The sequence below is a fragment of the Neltuma alba genome, unplaced genomic scaffold (genome assembly GCF_004799145.2).
Source record: "Neltuma alba isolate B1F8T4 unplaced genomic scaffold, ASM479914v2 tig00000927_pilon, whole genome shotgun sequence".
Lineage (NCBI taxonomy): Eukaryota > Viridiplantae > Streptophyta > Magnoliopsida > Fabales > Fabaceae > Neltuma > Neltuma alba.
In genome coordinates, this window is record NW_021632260.1 from 15,736 (window position 1) to 28,275 (window position 12,540).

General features: G+C 39.1%; 2 protein-coding genes across 2 annotated transcripts; one reads left to right on the plus strand and one right to left on the minus strand.

The window, feature by feature from the left end:
- Window positions 1–275: 275 nt before the first annotated feature.
- LOC114748649 (adenine phosphoribosyltransferase 1, chloroplastic) lies at window positions 276–5,079 on the minus strand. The gene is made up of 7 exons (XM_028937093.1): window positions 4,961–5,079; window positions 4,555–4,662; window positions 4,283–4,393; window positions 3,277–3,369; window positions 2,356–2,505; window positions 1,503–1,561; window positions 276–629 (listed from the first exon to the last, which is right to left on the minus strand). The coding sequence occupies exons 2-7, from the start codon at window positions 4,634–4,636 to the stop codon at window positions 576–578; spliced, it is 549 nt and encodes a 182-aa protein (XP_028792926.1). The 5' UTR covers window positions 4,637–4,662; window positions 4,961–5,079; the 3' UTR covers window positions 276–575.
- Window positions 5,080–10,885: 5,806 nt separating this feature from the next.
- Window positions 10,886–12,044, plus strand: LOC114748638 (zinc finger protein ZAT10-like). Its single transcript, XM_028937081.1, has 2 exons — window positions 10,886–11,818; window positions 11,864–12,044. The coding sequence occupies exon 1, from the start codon at window positions 11,006–11,008 to the stop codon at window positions 11,810–11,812; it is 807 nt and encodes a 268-aa protein (XP_028792914.1). The 5' UTR covers window positions 10,886–11,005; the 3' UTR covers window positions 11,813–11,818; window positions 11,864–12,044.
- The last annotated feature ends 496 nt before the right edge of the window (window positions 12,045–12,540 follow it).

A 12,540-nucleotide genomic window follows, 5' to 3' on the forward strand; every position in this document is an offset into this window, starting at 1 on the left:
TGTTTTAAATATAAAGAAAATAAATAAAAAGAGGAAGAGAGAGGAAAGGCAGTCTCAGAAATCTTATTTTTCTTCTCAAATCTCTCCAGCAAAAATTTGGAAAAAAAAAAAAGGTATAAAGCCAATTTCATTTTCTTCCCCATTTTTCCTTCTTCCCACATTTTCCCTCTTATCCAAAAAAAAAAAAAAAAACTCATTTCTTTTTATATTTTCCTCTCTAATTTTCTCTCAATCCAAGCAAGGGGTAAATCTGGAGGGTAGTCGCAGTCCCATCGAATGAGATACTGATAACTAATTTATATTCCATACTCAATAATCCATACATCCACGACGCAATTAGCAAAAGCTGAAAGGTCCAACGAGTGCCTTAGGCGTGCCAATGTTCAATGAACTCATTTCAATAAGCCTAACAATTCAATTCCTTCAGCAGCCAAGCCAGACCCAATTCCCCCCTTTTATTTTTCAATACCAAGAGATCTTCAGGGAAAATATGAAGCCTCTAACGAAGCTCCAAGCAAATGAGAACCCAAAACGTCTTTCAACAGCTAAAAGTAAACATCATCTAAACTCTGAATTCAAGCGCCACTAACTAGCACAAACAGTGGCTTCTCCCCCAGCCTTTCTCGTCCCTGAAATCAGTCAGCCAGAGGAAGGAAATTAGTTCGTTATCACAACAAAATTTCACTCTGCAAGCAAGATTTGTGCAAGTTAATTCATCACTCCTAACACTCAACCCTACAGGGGCGAGTTATGGACTAAACAATTTGAAAGGCAATTATGGTAAAAGCTGCCATCCATCGACATTGCCATCCTATCTACAAGAACGCTTTATTCAATACCTTCCAGCACAAAATTATGCGGCAATAATGAACTTTCTTCAAAAATAGAATTCTGTAGACGGACTGACAGTTACAGCCATAAGTGCAACTCTATGGGATAAACTATGAAAACATCAGCAAATTGAAAAGGACGGACATTTGCAGATGTATTGATAACGAGATTAGTATATTCTAGTCAAAGACGCCACAAGAAGGCAGAAGAGAACTAATCACACCCACTAACGATGACTAACGTTACAATTTCTCTCTATTGATTTCATGCCCTCTCAAGAAAAGCAATAGATTACTGTCTCGAAAACTACCATAAATTGTAATGAAATGCTGCAGATGACAAGCCTTGTTTTTACTTTCATGCTTCATATTGCTTGATTTTCTCTAGATATGTAATTTACGAAGATAAATGTTTTTTTTCCAAGAAGGATAGGAAATTACAGAGCAAACCATTTGATCAATTTTAGATACTTTTTCAATCTCTGTGAAACACAAAAACAGCTCGACTGCACATAAATTTCCTCTGTAACATGCAACGGTAGAGGCAGGGAAGAAAAGGAAATGAAAGTGAGGTGTAATCATACTAGCTTGTGTGGAAAATATACATTTCAGCTGAGCAAACAACTACTAGCCATGGAAAGATAAACTGTATTTGCATTTATGTGGACATACCTTCAACTCTGGCAACTCAATTACACAAGCACACTCGACCACTTCCACCCCAACGCGTTCTGCAGCAAAGAATAAAAAAGAACTAAGAATGTACCGAGCGTGAATGTTAAAGAAGGAAATTGACTAATGACAAAACATGGTTCCACATGAAAAAGTCACTTGTAACGCAAGCATACAGTATTGAGATCAGGTAATAATACACAGAACCCATAGCAATGTCATCAATTGTCTCCATCCTTTTGTGTCTTATGATCTGTCCTTTTCTCCTTAAAAAAGGAATAATGAAAGCTGTGAAACACAGATATCGCTAAGAGTTTGAGGAAAGGCTTCAGCCCAATATTTTCGGTCATTTTCATGAAATTCATCAAACCTGATTATTAGATCAAGTTTTCTTTCTGGGATGTTGACTGTACAATCAGCCAGACCACCCATTAAATACAACAAAAGAGGAAAGTAAAATAACTTGGGTAGGATCCAGCTAAAGCATAGATGAAAATTACTTGAGTAATAACAACATCTATATAAGAAAATAAAATCTAAAAGGAGCCAACTATTGACGAACCACAAATAGATTGTCTCATTTCAAGCTCAAGATAATCCGTTTTTCATTCTTTTCTCTATACATTTCATTGGCTTCCCTGAAATTTTGTTTTCATTATTTCAACATTTCCTCAAATATTTTAATAAGATTGGAATGTTAGAAAGATAAACAAAATTTTCAAGAAATTTTTAAGTTGTTATATCTCATACACATCAGGAAAAAGATGTCTAGTTTCTCTTAAAAACATGCATAATGATGAGTTAATATCATGCTTTTGCAGCTCAAGGGAAACTTTAGGTCTCGATCAAATACCAAGTAGTTTGATTGCGGCACATAAGGTGCCTCCAGTCGCAATAAGATCATCAATGACTAAGGCTCGTTCTCCTGCCTCTACGGCCCCAACATGCATCTCCATTTTGTCAGTTCCATATTCTAAAGAATACTCTTCTGAGATAACCTCCCCTGAAAGAGAATCAAAACACAATCATTAAAGCTCTTATCTGTCACATGACACTCAGGCGCGTTATTAAGTAAATGAAAGTTAACACAGTGAAGTAGCACATAACTTAGAAGACCGTAGAAAACATAGATTCAAATATTTATAGCCATAAATAACAATAAACCAGCAATAAGGTCACAGAAAATGGTGTTTTGAGACATGCACTCAAATTCTTGAAGTTTCATCCTTCCATACTCACGTTAAAGTCACTTCAGCTCCAAGCAGACCTTTTATAACTGCACTATTAACAAGCTGGAGCCTTTTTTTTTCCCCCTTTTTTTTTGTGGGGGGGGGGGGGGGAGGAGAGAGGCGCACAAGATATGCAAGTGGCCTACCTACTGCAAGCGAATGTTAATGCAAGAAGTAATCTTCACCAAATTTGTCCTGCTCACAGATACCACGCAGCTAAAGGATCAAAATCCTCCCCGTATCTTTCTTATGATTTTTTCCTGCTCAGTCTCTTAGTTTTAGATTTTCTTACTAGAAAGAAAACTGAAGGTAGACAAGAAGTCCTTCACGCAAGAGATGTAACATTATGAACCAACATATGATATTTGCTCATCTGATCTAGTAAATATTGATACTGCTTAATTATAACAGCAAATTTAGGAAACTATGCGGTATACTAGTTATTTACTAGAGGTAAAAGATCACCTAGCAAGATCTCTCAGCAAAGTAGGAATTTTTCCCAAACTTGAATGTGGTACTTTCTATAGAATAATGCAAAATTATACCTGGTAATTTATTGGGTTTTCTCATGGGCACGAATTTTGCCCCAATAGCTAATGCAATGGGAGGGCCAAATATAAAGCCTCTTGCTTCAACACCTACATTATGCCATCAATGCAATTGTCAGGCACAACGGATAGTTTATTTCAAGACTATAAAGGAGCTGTAATGAAAAAAAAATCCATGTAAGATTCTGATAACTTGTAGGGATCGGTAAGGAAGTATGCCTTTGCTTTCTTCTAATAATGGAAGCAGAAGTTGACCTAGTGGCATGTAATTGGGCTAACACCATGTACAGATTATTGATTCAATGCAATTTTCAATTGCACAGGTGGCTCAATTTTTAATACTTCCACAGATAATGGACACTGTCGTCATTGTTTCAGAAACCAAAAAAAAAAGGAAAAGGATAACAGCATGCTCATTAAGACCCCAAAAAAAAAAAAAATGCCATGCTCACACAGCCCCACACACACTTGTGTCTGACAAACTCGTGTAAATAATATCATGAACTAAAAATAAACCCTAGAAACTTTTTAGATTTTGTCATGTCATAATGAGCATATCAATGCTTTTACTTCTCAGTTCTGCAAATGGACACAACACAGACAGGAAATGGTTAACTATAAGGGGTAGTGGAGATCTTCATTCTCAATAAAAGGAAGGGGGAAAAAAAAAAGATTTCTACACAGCTTTGTTCTTCTCCTTCTACTTAGATCGGCCAGAGTTCTCAATGCGTGCCGTATTTAACTGAAAAGGAGCTTTAGGAGATATAAGGACAAGGCAGCGTATACCGATATAAAAGGCTATAAGTTGACATCATTATGATAAAGATTTATGCATTCCTTGAGCAATCTTCAATCTCAAAGGAAAGGAACTTTGCTATTTCAATTTCAGCTCCGGGACGGGGGGCGCTTTAAAGACAGAAAAATGTATCCACGTAGACTAAACGTACAAGGGTAAGATAAGCCAATTAAACAGCAATATTTGGAAAAATATTTGCAGAAATACCTGCCACCACAGAGATATTTTTATCGCGATATCTCTCCACAAACATATCAATCGTGTCTTTGAATGCCTTTGTATCAAGAAGCAAGGTTGTTATATCTTGAAACATAATCCCTGACCAAATCAAGAGTACAAAGTTAAAACCCACAAAGTTTGCGTCTTTTAATCTAAAACTAAAAATCTGAGAAAGGTAAAATGCAACGTCATCATGTATAAAATAATGCCGAAACTATTAAAACAGAAAAATAACTAGTAGGTTATTTAAAGTAAAAAACCTGGCTTGGGGAAGTTTGGGATGACACGGATTGCAGAGGAGATTTTTGCTATACGAGGGTCTTGGCCATCCTTCACAGCCATCTGTGGAATTTGTACAGAGTCACCCGCTGCTCAACAACGATCAGTCAGACAAAATGAGGTACGCGCGGATTCGTATAAAGTAAAAGAAAGGGGAAAAGGGAGCGGGGTTCGGTAAGGATACATACAAGAGATGTTAAAAATAAAATAAAATCCAATTATTAAACCACCCCATCACTTGTATTCCGAGCTTCACTAGGTAAGAAAGAGAAGAATGGTGGTTAATGAACACTACAAAATGTTTCAGTAAATCAGATTCGACAAAGAGAGTGTAGCGAAGGTTATTTGTGGGGTTTGCACATATCAGCGGTAAAAGTGAGAAATTACCAGGAGAACGCAAACTTGCGGGGGCAGATCGATCAGTGTGGAGAGGGTTCCCCGGTAAGAATGACGATGACGGATTGGAGATCCTTAGAAACCGAGGTTGGAGGCGAAGAGAAGAGGGTAGTGTAGCTAGTAAAAGGAGACAACGAATTCAACGAGCGCACTAGGGAAGTTGATTGCATTCTTATCTTTAAAAATATGATGAATGACATGGATTATAAATGGAGAAAAAGGATCGATATCAATTCGTAGCTTTGGATTACAGATCTGCTTACTTTATTAAAAGTCTCGTAATTTCATTATTACAAGATCAACGGGGTCCAAGTGCTGGATCTTTCGTCAAACGCTTGATCAAAGGCAAGGGCATTTTGGTCCACCAGAGCGGCTGCAGGACTGCAGCTGCAAGCCTCCATTTCGTGATTCATGCATTTTTTCTGCTTCAGCCTCCTTTCGTGATTCATATTCTCATGCCCTGTTCATTTATATCGGAAGCTTACACAAATACTTCTGTTTTTTAATTTAATGCAATTGTGACACCAAAATTGATAATTTTTTTTGTCTGAAAAAAATTGTAAATTGGCTCACTCATTGCACAAAGGAAAAAAAATTAATTAAATCGCATTTGGCCTTAAACTTGAAATAATTTTCCCATAAAATAATGCGTTGTATGTACATTTTATATCTGTATAATAACGATAGTGTTTATTATTTCTAAAATGAAACGATGGTATTTGTGGTTAAGCACCCAAAATAGTGACCCCATGGTAATTCACTTTTGGTCAGAAAGGAACTGTAGCTTTTGTTGCACTGTGGTCAGTGAGATCTGAGAGGAACATAAAACTCCGACGTTCCTGAAATTGTCCGTAGGGACTAAAGTCTCAGTCCTCTTGAAAGCCTATTGGGTCCGTATCTTAAAGTTACTTTTTGTTTTCTTTGATTTTTCATTTGGGCTGGGTTGGCCTTTTTGTTGCTGTTGTACTTTTTCGGTTCTTGGGTGAATGAACTCATTTGTCCGAGAAGCTGGGGGGAAAACTGGTGGTCGGACCTCAGATATATCCAGGAACTGGACTCAGTTGCAGTGAAAGCAATTGTTCAAAAAATAAGTTGGTTGGAGTTCCTACTTCTGACTGTCTCATCCAATTTTCTTTTAAGAATTAATCCCCATCCTTAATGTAATATTTACTCAATTAATTTAAGTAAATTAAAAGGATTAAATAAATGATTTAATTCTAACAAATATGAAACAATCTCCTTAAACTTTCTTCATGTAACATTGAATTATATGACAATAGTTTATAGGATGGATAAATTAGTGTCAAAAAAATGGTAAAATGTAAGATAAAATGGATAAAATGAAAATCAACTCACCGGCTATTTCCTATACATCTAGGACCAATATTTGGTATTGTTCATCTGCATCATCTGCATTCGAATGATTAATATCTTTTCCCTTCTTTTTCCCCTCTTCAAACACTTTTTATTATTCAAGTTATTTATTCACGATTAAAAAAAAAAAAAGGTTTTGCCATTTCCTTTGTTCCGGAGGGGGGGGTGGAGAGCATCAGTGATGAAACCAAATGGAACCCTGAGGAGGGGTTGCTGCAGGTGACCCGCGGCCCCTATTTATATTACATATTCCTTTCAAGTTTCAAGCTTCAAACTTGCAAGTCACGTAATTCCCGCTAATACCCCTTTCCCTCCACTTGTTTCTTGTCACCTTCTTATATATACACACACATATCGCAATGCGTCACCTGATTTTTTCCCCTCTTTGTTATCCATATTTAATTTAAGTTTAGTTTCGGTTATCAATACTTGTTCACCTGCCAATCTGCCAATATTCCCCCAGCTGAAAGGCTCTTTTAGACGAATCCCACGATTTTAATTCCCCTTTCATTTGGTCTGGTCACCTACATCATAACGCATTCCTGGCATAGCGACCCCTGATCAGTCGATTTTATTTATTCTTTTTTTTTTTTAAATTTAATTTTAGCGAGGGTCATGGATCCAAATTAAAACCCATGAGCAAAACCGAAGCTTGTTTGGGACCCAATATTCCATATTATTGGGCAGTCTGAGTCAGTATTCCTTTTCGGCTGCGGGGCATTCTAAAACAACCACAAATCCTGTTGTTGTTGTTGTTATTATGGAAATGACATATTTATCACGTGCTTCTCTTGGCTCTCACTAGTCACCAAGGTCCTGTACACTTCCAATTCGTCTCCCACCTAATCCACCTTCCTCACTCTGTACTATCAATAAAGCTCAGACATCAGACGTTAATTGCGCATTAATCCTTTGACAGCTAAATTTTCCTATAAAAAAATTAATTATCAATTTACAAGACTTGAACCGTGTTGGACGGGGCGCGCGAGACCCATGTGATAATAGTTCCCACAAAAATAACATTTAAATTATTAAATTGTAAATAAATTTTTTTTTATAAATATGTTGTTATTTGCAAATCCAATATTTTGTTACTAATTCTGATTTTAAATTTAATAATTTCAAGTTTTTTGATGAACTTTTGTCTAATAATATTCTTCTAATCCTAAATATAAAACTCTTATATATACTATATAAGAATTTTATATTTAAGATCGGAGAAGTAATAAAAAATTAGAATGATGAATGGGGTGATATGCAATATGATGAAAAACAAGAAATGGGGGTTGCTTGGGGCGGAAGAGATGGGAAAGGGTACATATGCTTTACAGAGTGGGAAAGCCGCGAGAGTCCCAAGTTGGGATCTGGACACCAGCTTTCAAGCCGCGTTACGCCGCCTGCCTTCTACGGGATGGTGCTGCACTCGGCAGGTAACTTTTATTATTATTATTTACAATTTCAAAATTAGTATGCACGGTGGACTAGTAGAGGGGCATTCCATGGTTTTCACCGAAGTTCAGGTCATTATTGCACCGTATAAGTAGGAGCTAAGACAGGACATGCTGGGGATTACTATAGGGATATAGCTCTGTGTACTCATCTTGATGTGCCTAATGATTGGCAATACAATAGTTCTGCAATTATTATTAAAGATGCTGACGCAGCTTAGCCCCTAAAATAATCTCTGAGAAAGAGGCTCACAAAACTTCATCCGTTGATGGTCATCGGTTCCGCACATGAAATGCTAAACGCAAGAAATCAAAATGATAATGTTAAACCAAAAAAGGGCGGAAAACATAGATTAATTTTATTTGATATAATAATTGTTTTTTTTCATCAAATGGATAGGAACGCACCATTACAAAAAAAAAAAAAAAGGTTTACATTTTTTTGTCCGCGTTAGTAGTCCGCTCTATTTCATCCTATATTCCTAAGCTATCTGAGTCGGTGACAGCAGGGGACCAAGAAAAATCAAAAATAGGAATAACCCACAGAGTCTGACGCAGAACTTTCTCTTTCACCGTCACAGCTCACAACTGTCCATGTAGCTCGGGGCCGGAAAGAGACACGTGAACGGGCGTCTCTTGCCAGGCACCTACATAAAATGGAACCCCAACGCATTTACACTGAAAATTATAACCCATAATGTTACGATTTCTTACAGCACATTAATTTGATTTATTCAAGAAATGGAGCAGCACTACTCGATCCTGTTTTGTGTTTCGCCATATGCTGCCTACATGTGCACGCTTGAATCAATCACATTAATTCGCCTATTTAAGAAATGTTAATTGTGCACCAGTTTGATGTTTTTTTATTAGACAGTAGTTGACCACCTCCAATTCTAAATATAATACCTGATTTATACTTGATGATATAATTTACACTACAAACTAAATTTTATATTTAGAATCGAAATGGCATCGTTGTTCCTGGAAAACCCAATCCCTTCGCTGCAGCGATATTTATTATATTTGAACGAGGTGAGCTTAAATTCGGTATTCACAAGAAGGAACAGAAAAGGGGACCTGGGTGTGTGCACAAGACGAGGCTGAAAAACCGGGACAGTAACAGAAAGAGGAAGAGTTGAGGAGATTGATTTATAAGGAGGCGCACGTGTGGGGGTGTTCGGATTGAACCGGATGCTTCGCGTAGATTTCCAGACAGCCGACTCATGACTCTACACAACCCCAGACCCCGCAATCTTGTGGGACGTGTCTCACAGATCCGCCACTTCAATTCATCCAAATTCAATTCCATTTTGCCCTTTACAGAGTTTGGATGAGTAATAAAGTGCATCCACGTGTGTTATTTCACTCCAAGCCACTCGTCAATCCCAACTTCTCCTTTCCGTCACGCCCCCGAATTTTCCCTCCCTTTTTCCGCTGCATTCCCCGCCACATTCTATCAACTTCTTCTTCACACAATGTCCTCTATTAGGTTATTTATTAGCCAGCTAACTTTGATCTCCATTTTAACTACAAGCTTCCTTGCATACGTTTAAGACCTGTTTACATATCCCATAGATTTAAAGTGCGCGCAGTCAGATAGGAACGACAACTTTTCAAATCCTTTTTTTTTTTTTTGCCGTTAGATCGGAGTTACGTGAGAGTTTGTCCGAGCATATATTTGACTGCGATTGGTTAAAATTCAACCATACATCCTTGCCCAGAAACTCCGCTCACTTAATTGTTTAATAACGTCTCCGTCTCTTAGATCCAATTTTTTGAATTACTTTGTTTCTATTTATAAAATTTCTTTTGTGTTTGTCTAAATAATAAATTTATTTTTATCCATTTTATCCTTGATTAATATACTCTATCTCATTATCTTTTTTTTTATGCATTCTCTCTTTTTTTTTCCTCACTCACACCTATCCACTTTTAAATACGAGTATATTTGAAAAAAATACATTTCCAACATATTTATTATTTCTAACTAATTTTAACAGTTTTTTTAAAACTACGTAATATACTTAAATGAATCTAATAATAAAGAATATAAGAGTATTACGGTCTTATTTTCCCTTATCTACACAGTAGTAAACGCAAAATTAAAAACGAACTCGGAGGATGTAAATGATTTGGAGCGCACTCATTATTTAGTTGGTTATGGCACCTATCTCAATTTTAGAGTAACATCCGATCAGTTGGCGTGAAAAGGGAATGAATGTCACGGGAAACAAGACAATATAATGTAAATTAATTCAGGCCAACATTCTGTCTAGAATCATGCAATAATTTTCCATATTTTCTGGAGGGAAGATAAGTGATAATATCATGGCTCCGGTGTTACTGAGAGAAATAAATGCAAGGCGGAACACATCAACTTAGGAAAGCGGGAAAAAATTAAAAAGAAAAAAGAAAAGTGACTCCCCCAAGAAATCCGGGCGGGTTGGTCCGGTGATCTCATATCAAACATAAGCAGTGTATGGAAGCCGACCAAATGGCGGTGTTCCAGAGCCTGACTCATAAATTTGCTGAGATACATGAACGGAGGAGGATTTTCAACTCGTCAAACTTCACTCGGTTTTTTTATAAGGTCGGCCTCTAACCCACACGATAGATATTGACAATAGGGAATAGTCTCAGCCGGCTGCTGCGGACCAGCTCTTTCCATTCAAACCGCCATCTCAATCTCAACATTTACTATTGTAACTCAAGTTCCACAGTGATTCCTCCATAATTAAAAAGCGGGGTCCTTTTTGGTGGATTTTGACCTTAGAACGGGTCTTCGCTTCCGACTCCGCTCGGTCCTCCCTAGTGACTTCTCTCACTGTCACTCCTCCGCAATACAGCGTGACACTTTGTTTGACCGACTTACGGATGGATGCCCTTAGCCACCAAGAAAGCTCTCTCTTTCTGTCTTGTTGCGATGTACCAGTACCCTTTCTGTTAGCCTCCTTTTTATTCGATTTTTATATATATGATTAAATTAAGATGCAATGACTTGCACACCGCGCTTACTTTTCTCACTACTTGGCACGCAACTTCCCCCCCAACTCTCTATTTCTCCTTCTCCTCCCTATAAATCTCCCTCCTCACTCTCATCACTCCAACTCATTCTCCATTCAACTCTAATTATAACCAACCCCTCCTCAACAATCCTCTCCCTCTCCCTCTTAACTTGCCCGTATCAGTTCCGGCTTTGCGGTCAGATCACATGGCCCTGGAAGCTCTCAAGTCCCCTACTGCCGCTCCTCCCTCCTTCCCTTTCGAATTGGACTCCAATCTTCACTCCTTGGAGCCATGGACCAAGCGCAAGCGTTCCAAGCGTTCCCGTCTCGACCATCCTTCCTCATGCACCGCCGAGGAAGAGTATCTCGCTCTCTGCCTCATCATGCTGGCTCGCGGTGGCTCCGCCGTCTCCCCCACCCATCCCACCGACTCCGACCGCCATAGATCCCCCCAGGACAATCTTCCCCCGGCTGTATCTGAGTCGGCTCCACCGTCCGCAACAGATCCAACCACCGCCCCTAAGCTCAGTTACAAATGCTCTGTTTGCGACAGGACTTTCTCCTCTTACCAGGCTCTTGGTGGACATAAGGCCAGTCACAGAAAACTCACTGCAGGCGGCGCTCCCGGGGAAGATCAATCCGCCTCCTCCGCCGTCACAAGTACTTCTGCAAACACCACTGCAACTGCATCCAACGCGGGGGGTAAGTCCCACGAGTGTTCTATCTGCCACAAGTCCTTCCCCACCGGACAGGCCCTGGGAGGTCACAAGCGCTGTCACTATGACGGCGGAGCAGCCGCCGCTGGCGGTGGTAGCAGCGCTGTCACTGCCTCGGAAGGAGTTGGATCCACACATACCGTTAGCCACAGCCACCGTGACTTCGACCTGAACCTTCCCGCTCTGCCCGACTTCTCGGCCAAGTTCTTAACTCCCGGGGACGACGAGGTGGAGAGCCCTTTGCCGGTCAAGAAGCCGCGTCTTTTGATGGCACCCAAAATCGAGGAAGATCACTGAATCAGCATATATTCATATGTTTTGGTTAGAGTCAGATAACTAGGAAGTGACATCAAATTGAATCAAATTCTTAGTTTGTTCTTTTAATTCTTCATTTGTCAGGGCATTTCGGGATTCATTTGTTCCTGTACATACAGTACACGGATCCTATTCACTGGTTAGACTCTGTAGTTTGACATTGGAAATTCAATTCATTTATTTTAATTAAAATTCATTCATTTTTGTCCTTCTATTTCGCACGTCTCTGTTTTCCTTCTCTCCGACGGCTCAGAGTTGTGGATGCGCCGCCTGACCTGCGCCGTGACGAAACACCAGATTCGCGTGAAGGGTGGGGCAAGTCCTGATTCTTATCGACGTTGTTGACGGTTTTTACTGTTAGCACAGAGCGCACAGCTCCCCTCAGTGTCCGCTGTGCACCACCACTTCACGCGAAAAGTGCAGGCTATCTGCCGTTGCTCCCCCCCAAAAAAAGAAAAAGGAAAGAAAGAAAAAGATTCGATTGCCTAACTTATGGGTAAATAACTAAAATCAGACAAATACTAAAATAGAAATATCGAGGAGCAGAGCAAATGGAGGATGGTTGGCGTGGATAAGGACGAGGTTTTGGACTTTTTCTGGAGGTTGTGGAAGAGCTAAGACGATGACGAGGACGCGTGGATTTACTGATCGATGGTTGTCTTCCAACGCGGACTCAGTTAATTTTCTAAATTAATGTAAAGTGTCGTGCC

What these genes read in the sequence shown, in the direction of transcription:
- LOC114748649 (XM_028937093.1), bottom strand. Translation starts at nt 4,636, where the DNA reads ATGGCTGTGAAGGATGGCCAAGACCCTCGTATAGCAAAAATCTCCTCT. An exon ending in AAATATCTCTGTGGTGGCAG is followed by an intron (nt 3,370 to 4,282) that starts GTATTTCTGCAA and finishes GGCATAATGTAG; the next exon opens with GTGTTGAAGCAAGAGGCTTT. An exon ending in TTGAGTTGCCAGAGTTGAAG is followed by an intron (nt 630 to 1,502) that starts GTATGTCCACAT and finishes GACTGATTTCAG; the next exon opens with GGACGAGAAAGGCTGGGGGA.
- LOC114748638 (XM_028937081.1), top strand. Translation starts at nt 11,006, where the DNA reads ATGGCCCTGGAAGCTCTCAAGTCCCCTACTGCCGCTCCTCCCTCCTTC.